At 49.3% G+C, this 25,495-nt stretch overlaps 7 protein-coding genes across 7 annotated transcripts; 5 read left to right on the top strand and 2 right to left on the bottom strand.

Moving 5' to 3' along the window:
- Positions 1-69: 69 nt before the first annotated feature.
- On the top strand, positions 70-4,836 carry K444DRAFT_618357 (uncharacterized protein; the record flags this gene model as incomplete). Its single annotated transcript, XM_024881303.1, has 2 exons — positions 70-447; positions 500-4,836. Coding segments are annotated over exons 1-2 (4,123 nt in total), but the record flags the coding sequence as incomplete, so codon positions are not given.
- Positions 4,818-9,461, top strand: K444DRAFT_131489 (uncharacterized protein). Its single transcript, XM_024870454.1, has one exon. It carries the CDS (start codon positions 5,001-5,003, stop codon positions 9,411-9,413), a length of 4,413 nt encoding a protein of 1,470 aa, XP_024730786.1. The 5' UTR covers positions 4,818-5,000; the 3' UTR covers positions 9,414-9,461.
- Positions 9,462-12,183: 2,722 nt separating this feature from the next.
- Positions 12,184-14,858, bottom strand: K444DRAFT_618356 (glycoside hydrolase family 31 protein). Its single transcript, XM_024881302.1, has one exon. It carries the CDS (start codon positions 14,740-14,742, stop codon positions 12,325-12,327), a length of 2,418 nt encoding a protein of 805 aa, XP_024730785.1. The 5' UTR covers positions 14,743-14,858; the 3' UTR covers positions 12,184-12,324.
- A 1,023-nt stretch (positions 14,859-15,881) lies between these two features.
- On the top strand, positions 15,882-20,609 carry K444DRAFT_634694 (uncharacterized protein; the record flags this gene model as incomplete). The annotated part of the gene is made up of 5 exons (XM_024883777.1): positions 15,882-17,717; positions 17,767-19,465; positions 19,529-19,904; positions 19,973-20,023; positions 20,567-20,609. 5 exons carry the CDS (start codon positions 15,882-15,884, stop codon positions 20,607-20,609), a joined length of 4,005 nt encoding a protein of 1,334 aa, XP_024730784.1.
- A 258-nt stretch (positions 20,610-20,867) lies between these two features.
- Positions 20,868-21,281, top strand: K444DRAFT_618354 (uncharacterized protein). Its single transcript, XM_024881301.1, has one exon. It carries the CDS (start codon positions 20,947-20,949, stop codon positions 21,112-21,114), a length of 168 nt encoding a protein of 55 aa, XP_024730783.1. The 5' UTR covers positions 20,868-20,946; the 3' UTR covers positions 21,115-21,281.
- Positions 21,282-21,559: 278 nt separating this feature from the next.
- K444DRAFT_540210 (HET-domain-containing protein) lies at positions 21,560-22,051 on the top strand (the record flags this gene model as incomplete). Its single annotated transcript, XM_024875692.1, has 2 exons — positions 21,560-21,779; positions 21,867-22,051. Coding segments are annotated over 2 exons (405 nt in total), but the record flags the coding sequence as incomplete, so codon positions are not given.
- Positions 22,052-23,365: 1,314 nt separating this feature from the next.
- K444DRAFT_618353 (uncharacterized protein) lies at positions 23,366-24,769 on the bottom strand. Its single transcript, XM_024881300.1, has 2 exons — positions 24,546-24,769; positions 23,366-24,500 (listed from the first exon to the last, which is right to left on the bottom strand). The coding sequence occupies exons 1-2, from the start codon at positions 24,735-24,737 to the stop codon at positions 23,511-23,513; spliced, it is 1,182 nt and encodes a 393-aa protein (XP_024730781.1). The 5' UTR covers positions 24,738-24,769; the 3' UTR covers positions 23,366-23,510.
- Between the last annotated feature and the right edge of the window lie 726 nt (positions 24,770-25,495).

Below are 25,495 nucleotides of genomic sequence, written 5' to 3'. Positions count from 1 at the left end.
CAAGGAATGGGATGACGGGCGACGGGGGGTGGAAATTCAAGTGAAGCCTCATCTTCCAGACGAACGGGGAGCCAGCAAGCATAAACACCGCAGAGACTGGTCTTCGCCTCGCCTAATCTTGCTTCCGTACTCTGTACTTCGGCGACATCTTCACTTCTTCTATCCTTCCTCACCTTCTTCGTGCTGAAGCATTGCGCATGCAGTCGACCGAGGCTGCTGGGAGCTGAACATTGATTGCCGTAATCTGACGGAGCTGAGCTTCTCTCCTGCCCATCGACGATCACCAGCACGCGCAATCCTCTCTTCGCCCCCATCGCCCCCATCCGCCTCCCCCCACGATCGCAGCCCCAATGCCTACAAATACATGGTCACAACAATAGATGTCTCGTGAGCCTCGAGTCTGCGAAGGTTGCCCACGATGGCGCACCCAAATGCTAGCGATGCAATGTGAGTAGGGGTGGCTGGGAATCAGAGCTAGACGTTGCTGATAATTTTCCAGGAGCCCCCACTCTGCTGGTGGATCGAACATCTCATACGCTGCGAATGTCAATCGACAGAAGACCAAGAAATGGGCTGAAGCCAAACCCGCGAACTATGGAGGTGACGATTGGGGAGATGACGACTATGATTACGATCCTGCTCCACAACCAGTATCTAAGCCGACAGGACTTCGGCAGCAAGGCCAGGCAATACAAAGTCCCACGGTGAAGTCCAATTCACCAAGTATTGACAGTAGGAAATATGGTGATTTGCCGCCTCTGCCAGGAGCAAGCAATCCACCACACAAGCGATCGCACTCATTCGATCCGGACGATGAGAAGCGCAACTTTTCCTCCACCACCGTCCGCCAACCTTCACCCCCAACGACTGAATCACCGTCGAATCCCCCAGCGACTCGATTCTCACAAATGACTGGCGTCCCAGCTGCACGAAACACCAGCGGTCCTCCTCTACAAATCTCGACCCAGTCAGCCACGCAGCCTCCCACTGGTCTTCGGAAGTCGAGCCAAGTCGTTTCCCCTGTCTCTGGGTCACCTCATCCAGACATATCGAAAGTTGGGCGAGTGAATACCGGGGAAGACAGTCCAGCAGGGATATCTTCTGTCGTATCGCCTACGTCAGATACAACTCCGTCAAGCGACTACCAAGCTCGACGAGACTTTTCCCCCTCTGCTGTCCCACCACCTCTTACGACTCGTTCTCCTGCTCCTCATATTGCCACCGACTCGCCGACCACGAGGTTTCCTCCACGGAAGAGCAGCATGAGTCAATCTGCAGGACCCGACTTGGCGGACATTGGTGGGCCAACTCACGCACAAGCGGCTCCAAAGCCATGGACTGCTCCTCGATCATCTTCGCCAGGTGCTGCTCCCCGATCATTCTCGCCTGGTGCTGCTGCTCGATCACCCGCCGCTTCATCAGCCAAACCTCTTCCATTTATTCGTCCAGCCGATATCTATCGTCGAATGGACGAAGAACGTGAGAAGGAGCGGCAATCACTAGATTCTGGGAGACCAAGCATGGACTCGATTGTGGGTGCCAAAGCGAGTGAAAGATCAGACTCTCCTGCAAAATCCAACATTAGAGATTCGAGCTCTGACAGTCTGGGTCAACGACGGAGCAGAACTAGCTTAGATGCGGACGATGGCTCCGAATCTGGATGGCAGAGACCCATACTGGAGCCCGTCACGGAGAGGAAGAGTGAATATGGATTCGAGGGTGTCAATGTTGATGATCACACATCGCAACAAGAATCTCATTCCAAAGCACCGGAACCGACTACATCTGAGCAAGATCGCCTGGACGTGGAAGAGGCCCGCCGATTTTCAACAAGTCCCAAACTACCAGATCTGAACCGAATATCTGGCTTTGGAATGGACTTGTTCTCCCAATCGAAACCCGAAGACTTAGACTCTTCGCCGACTAAGGATAAGGAAGTCACTCTTACAAGCCCCGCGACAGTCCATTCTACTTCATCTAATGCGGACGATTTTACCCTCCAACATCAGCAAACACTTGGATTTAGATCTGTGGTCAATCAAGCTTTTGACAGAGCCGATGATTCGTCAGTCCCTGATACGCCTGCCTCACAACCAACCGGCGGTGTCAGCCGGAGTGTTAGCGAGAGTACCGGTACCGATGGCATCAGCCCAATCATGAGCCGTGTGCCTAGTGCAGCTGTTCGAGGTGGGAATCGAGACCCGTCTAACCCTTCAATTCTTGAGGTTGTCAACGAGCCAGACTCGCCAGAGGAACCACAAGGACAGGAGGAAGCTCATCCGGAATCGGTGCCAGAGGGCCCTCCACCGGGTTTCAGACCTGGATACCGTCGTGAGGTCAGTACACCAGGCCGCGAGAATAGCCCAGCGAGACATCCAGAGGTGGCAAAAACGAACATTATTACAAGCGGACAGCACGCGGTCGTATCCGAGACCTCGCCACCGGATGAGGAGCCGCTTCAACCTCCACGACCCATAGTCGACCGAGAGCAAAGCTTCCGCCCTGCGCTTCCTGGCGGATGGACCTCATATACTACATCAACGAACAGTGACACTCCAAATTTACCTGCTATTGAACGGAAACCAACACCCGTCATTGAAGCAACTCCTGTCCCTGTCCCTGCAAGCCGCAAGAATGACAATTATGATATCACACCGGCTTCCACTAGAAACCAATTGCCACACTCTACGTCCAGCGCAGCTTTTGTCGGAGCACTTGGTGGCAGTTTAGCTGAAGCAGCCTCGCATAAGCGTGACAAGGCTAGCCCCAGCGGAACACCAGTCTCAGACAGCCCACGTGTTCTTCCTGCCAGAAGGGACCTTCCGACACCTGATTCCACGGCACCTCCTGGTGGAAATCTGTACTCAACTGCAAATCCGGATCCCAGACTTCTCCCAAAACTCGAGCAAGCTCCCCCAGAGACACAACTACGCCCAGATGTAGTCAATAGGCCTGACTCAGACGAGTCCAGCGTGGCACCGCCTCCTCTGCCAAAGGATAACCCTAAGCAAGAGTCTCCAGATAATGACCCAGACTACTTCCCGACACCAACTGCGCCACTGAAGCAAAAGACTCTAGATGACGTCGGATCGCTCGAGCCCCCACGCAGACCTGAAATCTTGCCAACTCTAAGTTCAGATAACAGAGAATATGACGACGAGAACGATAAACTTCGCAACGAAATCGTCAAGAGTCTGAGCAGACCCACCACTGCTGATCAGCATCGTGGAAGCATGTTGGGATTGGATGATGGAGCGTCAGGTAAACAGGGTCGTGAAAGCACATATCTCCCAACGGAGTATGATAATTATTGGGCCACTACTGGTGAAGACGAGGAGTCAGCTCCAGCTGTTGCTGGTGCAGAACCAAAACATGGAGAGCTGCACCAATCCGAAACAGTCTCGCCAGTTGCAACAGAACGTTCCGCTGCGCCTGAGATTGATTCACCTATTATTCCTCCTCTTAGTCCTCGTCGGCCAGAGGCCTCCGAGGAGTATCAACGACCTTCCCTTCCCCCACGCTTCTCGTGGGAAGAGGGCTCAGAAAATGTATCTGTCGGTCCGCAGGTGGAGCCGACTACGGCTGTGGGTTCAGATCATGATCTACACAGTGCAGCAAATGAGCCCGCAAACCCTGTTGAAGCAACAAGCTTGACCCAACCTATCTCAAATACTGGGGAGGTTGACCGTGGTCAGCCATCTCCTGTAGGCTCAGGACGAGGTCTTGAAGGTCCAGATTCTAGGGTGGAACAAAAAACATTATTCGACGACCACCATGTTGGTAGAGATGCTGCACTGCTAGCTGGCGGAGCCACCCCCGTAGGTGCCGTTGTTGCCGCGCACAGCCCAAAGCCACCGACACATGAACGTCGACTCTCTCTGGCCGAAGAGAAAGATCCCCAGATCTCGTCTTACCCCGTGTCTCCTACTCCCCCTGAAGATGAGCACCCAGCGAACTCTCCAACTCCGTATTTGTCACCCTTCACAAGTCAATTTTCACACGCCCCAAGCTTCGTGTCAGCTGTCGGTTCGCCTGTTAAGGCACCAATGTCACCTAGTGGCAGCAAGTTGTTTGCCTTCAAAGACATTGTAACTATACAATCGCCACAGCAACGAATTCAAACATTTGATGAAACCAGACATCGTTGGGCAAACATGGATTCTGGCCTCAACGACTGGATGGCCAAGCTGCAAGCTCAATATCCTGAGCATGCAAATACTTCCGGATCTTGGACCGGGTCAAGAACGAGTGTCCCAAGCGGATCTGCAAGATCCAAATTTGCAAAGTCTCCAGGCGGTGGAGCACCACCACTTCAGGAGCCTTATTATCGACAATACTTGAATGCTTCGCCAACCACACCCTCCACACCAACACGACCGGGCCCGTCTCCGGGAGCCCCTAGTCTGCAACCTGGATCTCAACAAAGCTTCTCTCCTGCTGGCAACAAACTGACCACCCAACAGGTTCAAGCAAAAGGAAAGGAATTCCTTCATTCTGCTGGAGTATTTGGCGGCAAGGCAGGGAAAGCAGGAAAGGGTTTACTTGCAAAGGGCAAGAACAAACTTCGTGGAGCCGGTGGCGGAGACAAGGTAGATTGAATTCTCCTTCAGAGCCGGACCGCACGTGGCGACTGGGCGTTTTTGCAATCTGAAATTGCGTGCATTTCCAAGACTAATCGCGCGAATGGGTTTTCTTCTTTGTCAGCTGTCGTCCTGCTTAGCAGGCTGTGTACGACTAGGGGAAATTGCAGCCTTCTCAACATGTCATCTCCTTGCCATCATGCCCTGCGCTTGATTGAACAAATTACTAAGTTTTGATCCCCCCTACAGGAAAGCCCAGCTCCTAAGCCTAAAGCGGAGAAATCGGAGAAAGAGAGAAGATCATCATGGGGTCTTCCGCTCAGCCTTGCTCGATCCTCAGGTCGACCAGACTCCGCGGCACGCCTCTCGAAGGACAGCACGCCGGTGCCAGCTCCCGAGCGGTCGCGAACTCAGCCTGATATGATTCTAGATCGTTCTTCGACTGCACCACAACTCCCGCCTCTCACTCCTGATCACTCGCTTGGATCAATGGGTGGAGCCCTTCCTGTCACTGTCTTGCCTCATAACGATGAGCCCTCATCATCGGAACAGGTACTTGATGTTGATGGTGATGATGCTGCTGCTAAGGAGGAAAGTAGAGACACACTTGGTGTCCCTGCTCCAATTGGTAAGTACCAACCAAGCTGGGATCCATTCGACGCGACCCCCATCGCTGAGGAAGAGGGATTTCAATATGAAGAACGGCCAATGGCATCGCGTCAATTGTCTTCGGAGTCTGGACCACCGCGAGCGTCATTGAACGTTCCTCGTGAAAGCATTTCGAAGAGTGATCGATCGAACAGTAGTGATGCACACTTCTTTGATGCTCCTGAAGAGCAAGGTGATCCCACAAGCGACTGGGTCATAGTACCGGACAAAGATGCGGTTGCAGCAGAACAGACGGAAACGGAAGTAGAGGTGAAGCCTGAAGTTGGATCGGAGTCACAGACAAGCTTGGATGCACCTGTGACAAGCATCTTGAATCGACCTCGAGGGAGCTCATATGGTGTTCCATCACCGCCTCCTTCAGCTCCAGCCGCAACTTTCTCCACCGACCCACCGCCAGCTGTAGCTCCTGCTTCGATTTCACCGCCTGCACAACAGACACCTCCGACCCAGGTTCAGACCACGCCGTCATCCACCATTCCTCTGGCTCTTGCCACGGCTCCCGTTCAGCCTCCACCCCCTGCAGCTCCAACAGCACAACCCGAACAACAGGCGCCCGGTATCCTTCCGCCCATTCGTCGTACTTCAACATTTGGCCTTTCACTTGGGAAACGACAGGCAAAACCACGATTTCCGATTGAGGACGATGAAGAGGATGAACCTAAACCAGCGCCACAACAGGAAGCTTCTGGACACCACGGGGCCGAGATTGCGGCAGCGGTTGGGATTGGGGCTTTTGCACAGCATAAGCCGAAGGAAGCTGAAGGACAAGGCCCTACGCCATCAGAACCTCCAACCAACATCCCAACGCAGCCGTCTCAGCCGCCTACGAGTGCGATGAAGTCAAATATTGAGACTCAATCCCAACCCTCTCGACCAGAGCAGTCTCCTGTGGCAAAGTCTCCTCGTCACGTGGTGCCGCCCATTGACACAACTGTACAACACCAAACTCCAGTCTCACAGCAGTCTGTGTCGATGCGGCCACCGCTCGTGCAAGCTGGCTCTTCGGAGTATAATTCACCATCTACTAAACCAACACTTGTTCAGGCAGGCTTGTTTGAGTACAGTCACCGTGCAATGACATCGATTCCACAACCACAGCAACCGCCGCAACAACAACCACCGCCCAGATTTGGTCCCCCACGGCAGGGAGAGGTAGCATTCAGGCCTCAAAATGTTGAATCATCACACGTGGAATGGAAGCCAAATCGAACCAAGGCAGCGCCTGCACTTGCGCAAGTCCCTTCTTCACCTTCGGCCTGGAAAGAGCAAGACATGGGGCCGCCACCACGAAGCTCTGGGGATCAACAGAACCACCGACGCCAAGGCTCTTATGATGCTCAACGGACGCGTGGGTATTCCGGATCAAGCCAAAGCTACGGGAAGAGCATGGAAGATTACGGTGACAAGACTCCTCATGCTGCATCACCAATACAACAGAAACCATTCGAGCAACCTCCTTCTGCAGCACAGAGATACCCTGATCTCTTTAGACCAGAGAATCATGGGCCAAATCTTCCTCGCGACAGTGATGATCTGCCAGCTCATTACTATCAAGAGCCCCTTGGTCGCGCTGCATTCCTTCCGAGGCACCAGACAAACGAATATCAATTGCCAGGAGTTGGCCCACCAGAAGATAACGTCCCCACTCCTACCAAACGCGGTTCTGGCATCTTCAGAGAAATTGGTGGAAGACTGTCCCGAGGCTCATCTCGAGAGCGAGGCCACGAGCGGGGCGGATCATTCTCTCGAGAAGTAGCCCAGCCATCTCCTCCACGGCCTTCTGAATCCCGCGCTACTGAATATGCTGAGTCTGAAATTTCCGAGGCAGCTGTGGACCAGAAGAAACGTCGATCGGCCTTCTTCTCGGGCTTAAAACGCACTTCGACGAGTGGTCTCGGGGCTCCAGTTAGTCAGGAGAGTGTGATTGCGCATCCTCCCAGCTCTCAAATGACCTCTCGTAGCGATCTCCTAGCGACTGCTCAACAATCGCCAGTCACCGAACATGAGAGGAAACGATCAATATTTGGAAGTCACTCGGCCGAGCCGAGAGTCAAGCCCAACAAGCTGGTTAGAGTTTCCACAGGAAATTCCGGGGGGAATTTTGCACCCAATTCCGCACCAGTGGAAGAGTCTAAGAAGAAGCAACGATTCTCAGGCTTGAGCGGAAAGATTTTCGGAAAGCCCAGTCCGTCAGCCAAAGAACCTATTCAAGAGCGGCCCCAAGCTACAAGAAAGTTATCATATGCTGACCGTCAACCGCTTGAGTCGCCTGGCTTTTCCCCTGGTATGCATATGCAGGCCCCAATGCAGGCCCAGACTCCGCCTCCAGTCTACGCACCGCCAAGTCAATCGCGAACGATCATGTCTAGGTTCAACAGCAGTAGCCCATCGCCAAGTTCTCGTCAAGAGGCCAAGCGACAAGAGTCCAAGGCTCGAAAACCGTCTGCATCTGGAATACTGGGTGGTCTTATGGGACGTCGGCCGCAACAGCAAGAGAGAATAGGAAGTGATAGTTCTCGGTCCGGTGGCGGCAGCCAGTCGAACTTGGCACCTCATACTCTACCTGCTGCCCAGACCTATAGTGACTTGCAGCAGCAGGAGCAACAACAACAACAACAACAACAACAACAACAGACGCCGCCTCCGCAAGCGTTTCCTCGGCAGCCTACAAAGCAGAAGCAGACCAGAGAAATACCGTTTCAAGACCCGTCCATTCCAACTCCAGATCGCGGTCGTCGTGCTAGCCGAGAACCTCAATATGATCAAGTGCCCATCCCAGGCGGATACGACATAGTTCGTGGCCAGGGTGCTATGGTTGCGCCTTCGGGACACGATCCACGTGGTTACAATGTACAGCAAGTTGATCCTCGCTATGCTCAACCTCGTGCCCAGGGCTTCTACAATCAGCCCCAAGGCTTCCCACAACAAAACGGACATCAATATCAAGGTGGCCCACAGCGACAGGGCGAACCGGTCAGACAACCACAACCAAAGCTAAACTTAAGCTCCCTTGAAACATACAACTCTGCACCGCGCCGCATTAGCCGCGAAGACCCGGGTGCTCGCTCGCCTCCAAAATCCGCGGAGAGGCAACAAAGGCCATACCAACTGTCCCTTCCAGACGAAGATGTTGACGACCGCCCCGCGCCAGTCGCCAAAGACCTCCCCATCTTCCCCACCCCGCCACCAGCACTAAAACACGACGCCATTCAGCGCCTGCAGCAACCTACTCTCCGACACCCCGAATCCCCAGCCGGCTACCCGTTACCAGATGACACAGTCTTCTCCCCCATTAATCCTATGGCATCACAGATCCCCGCGCCTCCCGCCCCAAGATGGCCAGGTCCGCAATCTCCTTCGCACTCTCAACAGAACCACGACACGGGAATGCGGCACGAGCGAGGTACTTCCCTGACTCAATCGCTGTCAACAATGGACATAGACCTCGATCGCTCAAATACACGACGCACTGCCGTTTCTGCGGTATCGGGCATCTCAGACCCACAGAATCCAATGTCCATCCAGTCAGCTCGCGGCTCGCTCAACGTTCCCGGGCGAAACGGCCACTCTCTCGCCGAAGGGGAAAATGGAGGAGGCATCGACAGAAACATGAGCGTCCTGCGCAGTTCTCCTTCTCCACCAAGCCCAATGGGCAGTCGGGAGGTAAGCCCAGAGCCGGACCAACGATCTCCTTCGCCGGGAGACGAGATCAAGACGACGCAACTTCATGTTAGGAATCCGAGCGGAAATGAGGATCTTTATTCCGCGAGCCCGAGACTGCCGAAGAATGTGGAGCGTTTCCCATCCAGTGCTACGGAGTCGAGCGAGCGGGGTCCCGAGCGTGTGGCTTCTGTTAAGGAAGAAGCCACGAACACGGTTAGGAGTATGGAGAGTGCGAGGAGTCAGGTTGTGAGCTCTAGGGGAGTGGATACGATGCGTTCTGATACCATGGGCTCTGATGGCTTGGGTATCCAGCAAGGCCCGCCCTCGCAAGTTGTGGGTCTGGGAAGGGGACAGGGAAGTGTGGTCAGGAGAGAGGTGTTGAGACAGGCGCAAGGAGAGAAAATCCCTATTGGCGAGGACGGCGAGGAGATTGATGTGCCGCTTGATGAGAATGCGCCGCCGAGCATGAGTGCTACGTCCTATCCGGGGCAGGAGTGGTGAGCCTTTCTATACACTTAGTTTCTTTGTTTTTGACCTTTTACTGATCTTCATGTAGGAATCCTTACGCAGCCGGTGGGTGGGAGGAGTATGATTGATTAATTTTTTCTGGGATGATGCGATGATGTGATTATGGGAGATGCAGAATTTCCCCTCGAAGGAGATAGAGTTGTGATTATGGTGAGGGAAGAGAGGGCGGAAGGGAAGGGAGGGTGAGAGGTGTATATATTGCGTTCAAGTTCTGTTGGATAAGAGGATTGATGAGAGGACCTGAGATATACCCAGCTTGTTAATGAAAGCCCTTTTAATTTCTTGCACATATGCCAACAAACCGTTCTTGTCGGGACATCGAGAACTCAGATGATGCTCGTCGTAGAGGGTTCAGGGGCGGTTGTGAGCATTTAGTGTAAAGTTTGGAGACTTCCACTCAGTTGTTTTCTCCTTGTGGTCATTCAGCCAGTTCGAGCTCGCTCTGCCCATCACTATATAATTCAACCAAGCTCACAATAAACGTTTTATTTGTGTTTTAACTTACCTTGCCTTCTGATCATTTGATACATAATATTATTAAAATTACTCTTATCAGTCTATTATCTGAAGGGAGTAGTAGATAAACAAATGATATTACTCAAAATTTAAGCTAATTATCCAAGTTCTTCAGCCGCGCAGTCACACCCAGCCATCCTTTTTTCAAATTGATTGGACGTCGAAGCTCATATCCTGTGAAATAAAAATGATCGTGGGCGTTCGAAATTTGTGAACGAATTTTGCAATCTGGCGGCCGACCCCCTGTCACTAAGGCACTCTCCCAGCCTCCATCTGTGGGGAAGGTGATAGTGAGCTCTTTAAATTCGAGATGCCCCCATTGCGTCCTCTTTGCTTTGTTGAGCTCCTCGAGATGCTGGCTAAATATCTTGCTTCAAGGCTTTCTGATACCTGTCCAGAATCACTTAGCATTGCATTAAGGTGCTTTATCATTCCCACAAAGGTGGAGGCGCTCCTGATCCCCTTGAATTCTTGCTCCCCCGCCGTGTATCTAAGGTTGAACCATCAGGATGCCGTCCCATGTTCATCACAAGTATCTCAAGTTCCAAGGCTGTTCCAGTCTATGTTGCCGCACCACGGCGGAATCATCAACGAGGATTATCTAGAGCTTTCAGCAGCATTGTGTCAATAATTGTGCACTGCAGCAGCTTACGAGATGACGATCTTTCAAATCGGATACCAGCGTTCTCAAAAATCCCATCCTCTCGTTATCCCGCCTAGTCCGTCCTATGTCTTGTGGACATATCCGAGAATATCTCAGCTTGCCCAATCTCGCCCCCTTCCCAAAAAAAAAAATTAGTAAGACGAGCGCATACCAATTTTTTTTTTTTTTACTACTTTAACGGGGAGCCAGTAGCTGAACCATAGTATCGCTTAAGTTGAACCATATTATCAGTAGCGAGAATACCCTTGTATTTTCCATAATATGGTTCAACTTCCCTCACCAAAAACCATACTGTATCTACTAGCTTTAATGATACATAGACACCAGTCCTCGTTCACACCCTCTATCTAACCCCGACCTCCCCCCAACGGCCCGCCAGGTATACTCCTAGCATATGCTTAACCTTTACTACTAAGAAATACATAAGTAAGTTAGAATATATCTTGCTTTACTATTACTATTACTCAAGCATATGCTCGGCATATGGAACCCATATACCTAGCATATGCTTTACTCTTATTACTAAGAAGCACACAAGTAAGTTAGAATATATCTTGCTTAGTATTACTATTACTTAAGCATATACTCGGCATATGGAATCCATATGCCTAGCATATACTAACCCTAACCCGTAGAGCCTGTACGCTTTAATATATCCCAATGCGGGGGGCTCTTACCGCCCCCCAACCCCCCGGACTAACCCAGACCCTAACCCCTGACCCTAAGCCCCCTCGCAAGCTCGGGACTAACCCGAACCTTCCTAGCCCGTATAGCTTATTGCCTATATATATATACAGAGCATAAGGAGAGCATATGCAGAGCATAAAGAGAGTATATGCCTAAAATATAATTATTACAAAACCTATTCATTTGCTCGGCTAGCTGTCTCGCTTCTTTAAGCGATACTATGGATCAGCTAAATAAACGAGCATATGCAGAGTTTGATAATATGGTTCAACTTAAGCGATACTATGGTTCAACTAAAACCCCTTTAACGGGCGATTCTAGCTAGCCGCACCACAAGGTTAAAATAAATATACAGTTGTCAGGATATCGAAAATAATATGAAATGTTAATATATAATAGGATCTGTAATTATAATGAAGGTATAATTAAAAATCGATTTTTTTGGGGGTTGGCGGATGGGGGTATGGGCGGTTGGCTAGTGGATACTTCGAGAGTGTCGCGAGAGAGGTCAAAAGCGAGTTGGTCTGCACCTCCACAATTCGAGTCAGTACGTCGACCGACAAGTACCCTGTCACGCACTCCACCATTTCCCTGTCATCAACATCCCTATTTCCTTTTCTTTATTTCCTCTTTTCATCCGTGTGAAGTTGAACTTCCTTTCTCACACCCCTCACCTGCTACTGTGACTTCTTGGTAATGCACTATCAAGTGTCTTAGCGCCCACTTCTTATTAACCTTATAGTTTACCAAAAGTACCTCCTCATAGGAGGATAGCCAGAAGACCCCGTTATTTGATCGTGGTACAATAAACAGCATATTGAGTGCACATAGTTCAGGAGCCGACTCCCAGTAGTGTGGTCTACAGAGCGGTTTGGGCCTGCTTTGATCGAACGTTGTATTAGGAACGAAAAGGGTAAAAACCTCCAAGTCTAGGTATTGCTATTCAATCATCTGGCCGTCTCATTCGGGTGCAAGTCAGCCACTCATATATGCCCCGACAGGGCCTCTCTGTGCCGTTCATTCTGAAAGCAAATACTCCAGTATCGCCTCCCGCAAGTTCTCTTCCACCCCCTCTAGCGCAAGTAGACTGCTCACTTTGCGCGTGGCTGGGACTTTTGCTGCCACAATCTGCCATATCTGTTCCTTCAACCTGAACTGGATCTGAGCGTCAGCAAGAATCGGTCGGATAAAAGCTTCCAGGTCATTTTCACAGAGCACTGGGTTCGGGCCCAGCGAGATAGTTGCTTTGGAAGCTGGCCCCACTCCGCCAACTTGCACCACAATTCCATTCTTTGATCTCTCCTGCTGAGCAATCCTCTTTTCTGAGCTAACCGAAACGGTTATCTCTTTTACTTCGCCGAGTGCCAAGAATCTTATACTCCATTCTCGAGCCTGTACAACATTACCCGTGCTTGGGCCGATCGTCACAGTCCCATCGGCTTGCGAGTACTTGATAGGCGTTCTGGTCCATTTGACTTCCTCTGCCGAACTTCCACTACCGTCATCTTCAAGCAACTCGAAAGCTCCATCTGCACCAACGACGATGAGAACTTCAATGCTGTCCGGGTTCGCCTCCCCATTTCCCGGCTCTGTAGCAGCGTCTAAAGGAATAATAGAGCCTTCCTTCGCAAAGACCGGATAATCTTCTAGCTTCCGAGATATCCAGAGACTTCGATCTCCATTGTACACGGCACCAGTGAAGATATCCACATATCGCCCAGGTGGTAGCCAGCCCTTCGTCTTTGCCAACCTGAGTTTTGGATCCTGAGGTGCAGTAATCGGGGTAACAAGGAGCCCGGAACCAGATAGACCAAACAAGTACTGATTCGGGACCTCGTAAGCTTCCTCGTGTTCTGGATACGCCCAATACATCGGTCTCACCAACGGCATCCCTTCTATCGCACTCCTGGCATTCATCGTGTGCAAGTATGGCAGTAGCCTATGCCTGAGCCTCAGAAATGCCGTCATGGCCTTTTCAGCTTCGGGGCCATATGTCCACGGTTCTTTCCTCGTCCATTGGCTGTTGGATGAATGCAATCTCAAGATCGGGCTAAAGCAGCCAAGTTGCAGCCATCTTGTACTCAACTCATCGTCTTTTCCGCCGAACATATGACCGCCGATATCATGACTCCACCATCCGTATCCGATATTGCTAGCAGTAGCAGTAAATTCTGGCTGGAAAGCAAGCGAATCCCATGTCACGATTGTATCGCCCGAGAAGCCAACCGGATAGCGATGAGAACCTGGACCAGCATATCGACTAAAAGTCAGGGGCCGTTTGTGATGCAGCTTGCTATCCACGAAGTGGAAATGGTTGAGCACCCAGAGCGGATCGATGCCAGGGATGCGTGAATGTGAGCCTTGCTGCCAGTCAATCCACCAGAAATCGACGCCCTGATCCTCGAGCGGTCTATGAAGAACGTCAAAGAACGCATTCAGGAAGTCCCGGTCTGTGATGTCGAAATGTATCGGATCGCTGTGCTCGGTTGAATGAGCTAACGCTTCCGCCATCGCCGGATACAGATCCTCGTAATTCTGCACTCCATCCGCAGGATGATCATTGAGACTCACTCTCAATTTCCTCTGGTGTAACTCTTTCAAGAATTTTTCTGGGTCCGGGAACAGGTCTTTGTTCCATGTATAACCTGTCCAACCCGTCTTGCCACTCGCCTTTACCTTCGGATCATCCACCACATGCCAATCCATATCCAGCACCGCAACACTAAACGGGATTTTCTCCTTCTCAAACCGATCCATCAGCTCCAGATACTCCTCATCACTATATGCATAGTATCTCGACCACCAATTTCCCAGGGCCCATCTTGGCAGTAGTGGTTGATTTCCAGAGAGTGCGTAAAGTGCCTTCACAGCACCGGCATAATCATGTCCATACGCAAACAGATACCCGTCAACCCTTCCCTCCCCGGGATGACGAGTAGCCACGAAACCATCAGCATCAAATAGCATACTTTTCGAGTCATCAATCGTCGTAAACCCATTCTTACTCACCACCCCCGGCCCCAACTCAATCCTCCCATCCGCACAGTCGAGCGTCCTCGCCGTACCACCAAGATTGCCACACTCCTCGCCATACCTCCAGACTGAACTGTGACAACTGAATGTCCCTTTGACCCCAGCACTCAGACTCGACGCGCTGAAATCTTCCCCTTCACCGTAAGTGAGATGAAAATTATCTGTCATTATCTCGAGGATCCCATTCTTGGTAACAGTGCGGAAAGACGGGACAGGGAGGCAGCGATTGATGGCGAAGACGCTGGCGCGGTCTTCGAAGTGAGAGTCGGGTGCCCATTCATAGCGTAGCAGGCCGGGTGTGAGGACTGTGAAGCGGTATTTCGTGTCACCGCCGCCAATGATGGCGTCTTGGTTTGCGGCCGGCTTGGTAGGGAAATTGGACCGGTGGGAAGTGGTGGACATTGTGGTGGTTGTGCTCAGATGCCCGTGATGGGTTCAGTGGCTGTTCAGAAGGGATGAGAACGATAATTGACAAGGCGTGAGAAGATGTAAACAAAAAAGTAAGGATGAGAATTTTGGTTGATGGGATCTTGAAAGGTGTAGTGAAATGTTGGTGAGGGACGTTATGCCATGCAGGTCCCACTTTTCTGTATGCAGTACTCCTCCGTATTCGGTATGCAGGCGGATAACTAGGACCTCGCTCGATCTTTCGCTATATTTATAATGTCGATGAGAGGCCTTCAAAAATCATGTCGTACCAAAAATGAGTGCGGCCTTCTTTGGCCATCATACAGTAGGCCAACTGAGACCTTGACAACATTCCTCCCCCTTCAGCAACGCCAATTTCAGGGTCGGTGTAGAACCCTCCGCTTACAAGGCTGCAGAAATTCATTCTAAACACTTCCAAAGTTTGAATCAAACGCTAGATTCATACTTGAACTGCGATTCATTATTCATACTAAAGAATATTGAGTATTTTGTTGTGAAATTTTTGTCAAGATTTTGTTGCGAGAGATTGGTGTATTTTTAAAGTGTTCCAAGTTGCAGTTGGGGCATTGGAGCACAAGCGAAGCTGATTGTTCCTTTCTACACTCGGTATTTCCTCGTTTCATCTTCTCATTTCTCTACATAATCTGCGGGTTTGGTTTAGTACTAATAAGATGTATACGGCGACCATTCATTTCAAGGTCTTCTGCAAAACTAAAGAGAGGAAAAGTTGGTGTCACGTGAATGGCGCCTCCCGTCTTTTTGGGGATAATCTACCATCATCGACACCCACTACCAACGCGGAGATAGAAAGGTAGTATGTCTTCACTGGAGAGATTTGCCTCGCTCAGGGTTCAGATTTCCCATCCGAATCGTAATTGGTTGAGCGTCGAGGCGGCTGAAACAAAAAGGGCGGTGGCTGAGCTGGACAGGGCGGCGCCTTCTTCGACGCCTGCGACGAACCTCAAAATGTTGATATTTTGGCACGATATCTGTCAACCCACGTCGTGTGACTCTTTGGTGCTAGAGGACTGATTGAGATACGGTTCCATCATCAGAGACCAACAACAAGCTGCAGATTTTTCAAACTGCGAAAGAGCTATAGATCATCCACGATGGCCTGGCCTCTTTTGCCTCAGCAGGCACTCGGAAAATGTGTTCAAGCCTCAGATGTCGACAAACAAACGGATTGGGGGTTGCCGTGTGACTTTGCTCTTGAGCAGTGCACCGATACTCCAGGAAATTCTCAAGAAGCTCATGGCCGTGGATTCATGTCATTTCTCGAAGCCTCATCCACACCATTTTCGTTTGGCGACTACCCTGTCTCTACCCAAATTCCAAATCCTCAGCAAGAGACGGTGGACCCTACATTGCTGTCTCAACATAATTGGCCAAGTTCGGGGACAGATTCGACCTCGTCGAGCTTCGGTAGCCGTCTGTCAGGGTTTCAGAACCACCCTTCGACTTCTAGCCTGGGATCGTGTTCAACAAACTCTGGATTGTGTTCGCAACGTCTGGAATTTGACTCTTTCAACACCTCGAATCCAAACAAGAGGCGATACTGTGAGCGTTCAACGGAAGAGGCTGGCCCCCCGACCTCTCAAGTTCAACTTGTTCACTCCGACACCTCGCTTGACATGGAGGCAGATCCGACTGCAATCTCCATTTTCGAAAGTTGGCTTTCCACCTGCCCATCAATATACCCCGAAGACTCGGATTTCCGCAATCTTGCAGCTTTAACGAAGCTCGAGGTCGGGATTGTCAAGTCATGGTTCGCGAGGAAGCTGAGAGCCCGACGCATAGACGACTCTATGTTCGAAACTTGGCTCAGTAGCTATCCATCTACTTATCCTGGAGATGAAGAATTCAAAAGCTTAGCTGATTTAACCAGACTCAATCTAGATACTGTGAGATTGTGGTTTGCGCAAAAGCTTCGATGCAAAATGTCAACCAGCCAGCTAAACAACGAATCTTCTGCAACCGGATACTCTGGGGTTGGGACAAATTCATCCCGTCATTTTGGCTTGCCTGCCATGAATGCCCAACATCAGCCTTCAATCTTGCAAAGAGCCGCTTCGTGGGTCAAACAAGAAAGAGAATCAAAATGCATCGCATCTCTCGACCAGAGTATTCTATTGAGAGACGACAACAAACGGTTCCAATGTACTCGAAAGTGTGGAAAGAAATTCAGAGATAGGGATGATTGGAGAAAGCACGAAGAGGTTAATTGGCCACAAGAAGGATGGGTTTGCGACCTTCCAGCTGCCGTACTTGTTGCCGGAATTCAAATCTGCACACACTGCGAAGTACCCAATCCCGATATGGACCACTTCCAGACACACAAGAAGTCAACTTGCAACAACAAGGCGTTTACTACGCGCGGCAGGTTACACTATCGGAAACAGCACTTCTTGCAACATTTCGACAATGTTCATCCTCACGTTCCATGCGATGACTATGTGAGGAATTCGCATTTCTCGGTGGAGAGCAACTTCCCTCGATGGTGTGGCTTCTGCAGGCACAAATTTGTCCACTGGAAAGATCGTGTTGAACATATCGGCGTTCATTTTCATGACGAAGGAAAAGACATGACAGAATGGAGTGATCGCCCCGAAGCAGGCCATGAGAGCGGTAGTCAGGAGCACGATAAAGGCGGTGACGATGATGAGGACCCCGACGACGCTTCAGATTCGTCTGACGATGATTCGGACGATCTGCCACCTCGGTCCGCTCCAAAGAGACCGACCCAATCAAAGACTTCTTGTTCAAGGGGTCAGCCAGGCGCCACGGCAACGGATTCCAGAAACGGTATGCAACGACCGGGTCTTGCAATGTTCGGCAAGTCGTTTGAACCCCGATTTTCACGTACACCAAGAGGTGAGAAAAGTGTGGAACAACCTTTCCTGCACAGATCCCATCCACCTTCCGACACTGTGGCTGGACATCTTGGCGTGAGTATTACGATAACTAATCTCTTTGAAATGATGTTAACTTCCTCAGTATGACATGGCAAAATTTCTTGATACACTCGAGACACCCCCATACGCACGCATGAAGGTCCTGGGCTGTGGTCCATATTCAGTGGTCGACGAAGTCCGCAATCTAGCAACCGGCGCTGTCTTCGCACGGAAAACGATCACTTTTCCAAAATCACGAGAACCATCGTTATTTATGACAGAGGTCAAAATCATGAAGAAGCTCGACCATCCACACATTGTCCGATTCGTCGACACTTATACACTTGACAAATCGGTTTCGATTCTGATGAGTCCAGTTGCGGATTTCGACCTCGGTGACTTGATAAACAAGTACCCAACCGCTGAACTGATACCCATGGACACGATCATTCAGTGGTTTGGTTGTCTGGTCTCTAGTGTAAAATATCTACACGGGAAGTCCATCAAGCACCAAGACATCAAGCCGTCCAACATCCTCATCAAAGGACAAATGATATTCTTGGCGGACTTTGGTATCGCAAAGATCTTCATGGACTCCGACTCCACCGCATCTACCTCAGGAGATATGACAATGAAGTACTGCTCTCCCGAGACAGCTCTACGTGGCTTGAGAGGTCGCAAAGCCGATATATTCTCATTGGGTTGTGTGTTCCTAGAGATGTTCAACCTGTTGATCCCTCAAGGCCGCGCTAAATTCGAACACTTTCAGGAGCGTCATTCCATCGGTGGTGGAACATATCATGAGAATCTGCGGATGGTGGAACTGTGGATTGGAGTTCTTCGACAAGAGCCAGCTTTCGAGGGAGACTCGATTCTTTGGCAGTTGCTTGACACCTGCCAAGCTATGCTAGGGAAAAGTAGGGAGGACCGCCCCTCTGCGGCCGACTTATATGCAACTCTGCCAGCTGGAAAATGTTGTCTCTTGGCAGAGAAGGAATTCAACTCAAAATCAGCCTTGGAGGAGAAGCAGTCTGCTTCTTCAAACACGCCGCTAGCACCTTTTCATAGTTCCCCCCAACCAGCACATTTAGCCGACCAAATGCCAACAACAAATGAGCAATCGTCGCAGCAAATGCAAGTATCAGGAAACGGCCGCGAACTACTTCCTCCTCAGATGCCCCATAACTCTATGAGGTCAGAGTCTCTTTGTTCGGAATGCAATAATTGTGGGCCATCCTGGGGCTTGATACTTGGGAAAACAGCAGGGAGCTATGTTCCAAGGGTTTGGATCATCCTGACACTTATTGGCGGTCTCTTGTTGGTGCTCGTCAACTCACACTTCCCGCTACGGGAGACAGGAAGCCATGGGTCGCAGGTGCATATCTTGACAAAAGTTGTAGTGATTTCAAGAGTCAATCCCGAATCCAGCCCTAGGGAATTGAGTGTGGTTGACGCTATTCCAACAGCGTTACTAGAGCCACGAACCCCCATCAAAAGACTTTCCGAGGCACCTGCTTTTGGTAGAGATATTCTTCCCAGATCGCCGCCGTCTGTTGACCCTTCTTTTGAAATAATTTTATCCGGTCCCACATTCCAGTATCTGAGAGAGTTACGAAAACTTTGGGGAGAAACAGACATGGTTAGGCAAATCTGCCGTGATCACAAGGCAAGTCAAATGGAAGTTTGTCTTCGGAAGCAGGTTCTAATTACAAGGTTTAGTGCTTCGACGAAGCTGATGCAGATCCAATTCTGCCATGGTGCGCAAGCACGAATTACTGGGCCACAAGCCATGCTTCCAAGCCGTGAGTCCTCTTGCACTTTGAATCTTTATAAGAATCTAATCCTGGTTAGCAACAACATGGCAGTTCTAGAGGCTGAAACTCTTGGCGTAGATGACGATCACTTGGATATTTTTTTTACCCACTGCATTTCGACAATCGTCGATCTGCTAGACGAGAAGGGATTCTCATGGCGAGAATATCAAGAAGATATGCCATACGCTTGCCCTAGCGGATTCAAATTCTCCAACAAACCACAAGACAGCCCACTTCTCATTAATCGCGCGATTGGTTCCGGACCCAATTCCACCATACTAGCCCTAACTAACAACTTTACCTCCAACCCCAATTTCGCTGCTGAGACTGTTCCGCAATCATCGCCACGCACACTGAACATGACAAACGATGGCCATTATACCGCCTTTTCAACGGGTGTAGCTCTCGGGAAGGTCAATGTAGTAGTGTGAGTAACCCTTGGTTCATGAATGTCGTACAATGGCTGAGAACATCGTACTGACTTGTGAGTTGTAGGTCCATAGCTGCATACTTGTCCGCTGAAATCTTTGGTGCATATTGCAACATGTGCGTCAGCCTTGGTACCAGGATTCAGTCGGGACAAGATCGACGGCAATGCTGGAATCGTTCCAACGGCAATGATGTATCTCCACATTCCAACGATAACCGATCCATAGATAATCGCGCTACTCAGTTGATGATCGATAATCATCTATAATTATTAATAAAAGTGGGCCCAAGCCTTTAGCAATAGTTGCAGGGCCAGTGCGCTATATTTATAGCGATATACCGCCTTTATGGCAGAATCGCCAAATCGCAAAGTTTAGCGATTCTGCCATTAACGAGGTAAGGAGGTATTATCGCTATAAATATAGCGCACTGGCCCTGCAACTATTTCTCAAGACTTGGGCCCACTCTTATTAATAATTATAGATGATCATCGATCATCAACTGAGTAGCGCGATTATCTATCTTTTAATCGGTTATTGTTAACGATAATTTATTAAAGCCTACCCTTGTATGTTACCGACAGGATATAGAGTTACATCATTGGTGCTGGGGTGATTCCAGCATTGCTGTCAATCTTGTTGCGGCTGACTATTCCTGAAGTTCTGCAACTTCTCTACCAGATGTCGGTTATCAGGACTCTTGAAAGGCGAGACGATTTAAGAAATGGAACTCACGAGAAAACGACGATTGTGATACTGAAGACCACTTCATGGAACCGCAATAGAGTGCCCTCGGGTAAAGCCATGATCGACCCCCTCCTCAGAACTGCATTTATGCTGGTTTTCTCTTGATACTGCTTTCCTCGGCCTCGGATATGATGTCCCACGAGTCATAGCTCAAGGCTGTTGGTCAACAATCGTAGCAAAGACCAGCTCCGGGAGTGACAGCAGCAACCGGGCCATTCCGCTCAAATTTAGCAATGTTCTATTTGGGTGGGGGTCAATTCTATCTTTTTTTTTTTGTAGTCGTTAGTCAGCATAATGCTTCTTGACCGTGTGCTCCTGAAGCTGAAGGCTTGGCTGGCTTTCACTCTTGTGACCTTTTTTGATTATTTTGTTAGAGAGAATTTTCCACTTAGCGACTTATCTTTGCTTGTACTGACAATAATCGGTATTCTCGTTATTGGAGTTTTGGTGCTGAGAAATTGAAGATGGCTAACAAATCTGTTGAAATGATTCTTAGTGCTAATCCGATGATGGTAGAAATTGTACTCTGGGGGACTTATTAATGTTATGGACATCACGAATTTCTTTTAAGGATATTTGTGGAGTTTCTCGTTCGCGGATTGCTAGTACATAAACATGGAGTAGGGTGAACTGGAATGGAAAGACTGAAAATATTTCTTGCCATTACACTCTCATCATCTTTCTTGGGCTTTTCAACTTGAACTAAAGAATGCAGATATCGCTGTCACGTGAATGGCAACCTTCTCCACGTGAAAACGTGGCTATGCCCAACCACATCTTTGCCTGCCTTCGACAGATCATCTTCTTCTTCCACCACTGCCATCGACCCAATCTAAGCAGCCACAATGGAAATCCCCAATACACCAGTCATAAAAGATGATACTCCCCTCAACCGTTACATCTACCAACCCATCGACCTCGAAGCCTTTGGGCCGATGCCGTGTGCATCAATCAGCGAGATAATAAAGAGAAAGGACACCAAGTTGCTCTCATGGCCAAGATCTACAGCAATGCAAACTGCGTTTTGGTCTGGCTGGGGGAATCCAATGGAGCCATCCATGCAGGAATTGGGTGCTTCCGCCGACTTGCCGACGCAGCCTGGAAGTATGGTCTACGATATAACAAAAGTCCAATTTCAAGATCTCTAGAAGTCGAATCGAAACTGGCGGATAATAGAAATGGAATACCAGCTGCCATAGTTCATCGTTCATTAGAAGTGGACTTTGATTCGAGTAACGCATTTTTCACTCAAGACTGGTTTGCCGGGCTTTGGATTGTCCAAGAATATGTTCTAACTTCCTCAGTTAAAATATATAGTGGTCCTGATGTCTTGTCACATCAGGAGCTCTCTCTAGCAGGATCTGTCTTTTTGTTGAAATTGGTACGCTATCATAGCTAGCTTACCAGTCCTTCCAGTACCAGGTTTAACCACTAATTTAGGGTTCTCCACTCTCATTTGTCATGCGTCACTCGCCGAGCTTACCAAGCTTACCAGTATATCGTCATTTTGATTACCTTTGGTTTATTAGCTGATTGATAATGTATCGGAGAAAGCGGGTTCAGCATCACCGGTATCGCCGAAGGGTAATGGGAATAAATCCCTTACTTTGGACACTTTTCCTCTGTTTCCAGAACTCACTCTTCTATATCTAGTCATTCTGCAGTCTGTCAACCTTCAATAAATCGATTTTCCATTAATAAATCGATTACTTTTCAATACTTTTACCTGTACATTAGACATCCGAATGCGAGAATTGCGACCACTCAACCCTTCCGGAACTTCTTTACCATTTTACTGCAAAGAGAAACCCATCTGGACGGAAAATTCCACATTCTTTAGACCTCCTCTACGTGCATACTGTGCGGCTGTGCAAACTTGATCAAAACTAAGTCTATTAACTGTCTGCTTTGGCTTCAACAGGTCCGGGATTAGATCTCCAAATAGATTATAGCTTGAGCGTTGAAGAAGTATATATGCGGGTGGCTTTAGCCCATTTGAGAGAGAATGATCTTGACCTCTTTCACTACCTTGGGGACATCAAAAAGAGCTACCCGCTTGATCGTTCTGGAAATACCGGGAAGTCCCTTCAGATCCCTCTAGCCCTTCCTTCGTGGGTCCCTGATTGTAAGTATAAATTAGTTGAGATCTTATTATTCCTGATTCACAAGGAGACAAATTTCAGTTCATTCACTAAATTTCCAAACAATCAGATCTATTCATTCACTTCCGAGAATGCTCAGTCTGGGATATTGCTAACTTCTCAACTAGGGAGAGCCTCAAGACTCTCATACGGAAGATCAGTCTTGGACAGTGAAGGGGTGTTCAATGCGGCGACAAATTTGCCACCGAAAATATCTTTCAATTCCTCTGAACCCCGTAAATTGGTTTAGAGGGACTTCGTATAGAAATTATTGAATATTCTATCATAGGAGTGCCTGACAAGTCAGGGCGGCATACCTGATGGACATAAATTATTCTACACGACTAGAATGAGTCGTGAGGCTCAGAGAAATACTCTCCGAAAAGTTGATGAGCGGCCTGTATCCGGCTGGAGAAGATGCGAGTAACTTCATGTCTACTCCTTGGCAACAAACTGGATGACACCAGATTCCGTTTAGGCAGTAACGTTAGTCCAGAAATGATACCCCAGATGTGGGACCGGTGGGATAGGTGTTTCATGGACAATGAGGCTACAAGTCCTGAGTGGCGGGAGAAGAAGGAAACGATTTGGATTGTTTGAAGGCTGATTCCGAATTTCCGACCCTGCTCCCGCCAACACGAGCAGAGAAAGCCTTTGAAGCCTTTTGGCTGCATACGCATTGCCTCTTAGAATTTCACGTCTTGCTCTATTTTGCTATTATATCCGCGATTTTAATCCGGTCATCCAACTCGCAACAGCTTCGCATTTGTCCTTCTCACTCATATGCCTCCATCGTCGATTCTTATCCCAATCTTTCCGCCACATTTTCATCTCTTCGTCTATCCATACTCCTACAAGCTCAGCACACTTGCTTGCCGCCTCCATTGGCACGAGATGCCCCACCGCCACCATCTCGTGAAGTTCGACCTTCCTCTGAAAACCTCTCGGCCAAAACTTCTCGTTGGTCCCAGTGAAATCTCTCCAATGTTTTCTCGTTCTCTCCGCATGTTGTTCACTCTGACTGCCACAAACGAAAACGGTATGAACCGCGAGATCCTTCAACCTCTCCCAGATCTGCGGTGGAAACGGTATCCACGCGGCACTTCCTTTCCCAGTCGCCAAACTTGCACCAACAGCGCCAGCCCATAATTCGGACGTATCCATATAAGCGTCCAGCTCTTGCAACCTATCCCACGCCAATTCTGTCTTTTCGTGTACAAATTTCGCATCACAAGGAATCAGCGCACTCGCGTTCCACCTTTCTCTAGCCCTTGCATCCCACTTGCTCCACACTTTCCTGAAGTACTCCTCCGCTTCAACTCGAGTCTTCCAATCCCTCCTCCTCCGTATCGCAGCCATAGCTAGCTTTTCAACACCGGCTTCACTTGGAATATCCGTGATGATTGGCTCAATTAAGACAAGTGAAGTGAAGAGCGATGGATGCATCAGTGAGAGAGAGACAAGTTGGCTTGCACCGATTGAATGACCAATTCCCATGATTGGATGGAGAATTGTGTGTCGAAATTGGTTCACTAGTGAGAGCAAGTCCCGTGCTGCGTCCCCTAATCGGGATCCGTCTTTGACGAGCTCAGGGTTCAGGGAGGAGGGGGAAAGATGTGGGTGTGTTATGATGAAGATGTTGCGGATTTTCAGGCTTTTAGTATTAAGGGCAGCGAGTAGATCATCCCAGAATGGTTCATAGAGCTCCTGTCGGTTGTTAGAGGGGAAATTGTTATTGAGATGAGTGCTCACCATTGGGAACCCATTGGCGTGCGAGCTGATTATTGTTATGTCGCCTTCTTTTGGTGAAAAGTTATTTCTAGGTATGTACTGTTTAGCCTGCATTTGCCAAGAGGGATCATCGGGGGAAGAGGTGATAAGCTCTTCACGAATGTGGTGGCATGGAACGATATGTTCCTTCACAATAAAGTTCGTGCCGCTCATTGTGGTTGCTGAATCTCCCGAAAATATCGTTGCGATAGTTGAAGTGATGGAAGATGCGGCAAGATGAGGGACCTGGAGATATATCCCCGCCTAGCCCGAAGCCTAACTGCAGCGGCTAGAGTCAGCCAATTGTCAGCAGAGAAATGATTCGTTTATGGGTCCGATATGCAGACTACTGTATGCAGCTAAAAACGGGATGATCTACGATTAGTGCCAATCAGATCAGGAGTTATTTTATCATTGAGTGTTTGTCTGGCTAGACTCTACGGAGGAGGTCTCTAGAAGCTAAAAGGGGGTGGCTGGGGGAGCTAGTCCCCTTTAGGAAGCCCAATCTCACATCTTTATTGTTTCATGCCAATTTCATCTTTCGGACATAAAGCATTACATTCATCCGACCGGTACATCCGATTTCACGAGTTGAGGGTGGGGGCAGAACCCCTAATTCTAGTTTAGCGAGAGAACCCAAGGGAGCGAGTTTCACATTATTGATATCCTTTGGGCCTGTAACAATTCTTTCATAAAAGACCAGATAATGGGAGGCACGCAACTCACTCCGGTTGATTAAGGACCACAATTTCTTTTAACTCATGAGCTCATTATCAGATTGAGATTCCAGGGCATTCTTGAAACGCTTGGTGCTATCCATATTTGTGTCGACCCAACTCCAGATTGGAATGTGAATCGGAGAACCATAACCATAGCCGGCTCCTATTGGGGCTCTTTCACTTGGAGGTTATCGGTTGATTGGTCCTTTGTGC

The sequence above is a fragment of the Hyaloscypha bicolor genome (genome assembly GCF_002865645.1).
Source record: "Hyaloscypha bicolor E unplaced genomic scaffold K444scaffold_136, whole genome shotgun sequence".
Taxonomy (NCBI): Eukaryota; Fungi; Ascomycota; class Leotiomycetes; order Helotiales; family Hyaloscyphaceae; genus Hyaloscypha; species Hyaloscypha bicolor.
The sequence above is the reverse complement of the archived record's forward strand: the minus strand, read 5'-3'. Positions and strand labels throughout refer to the sequence as shown.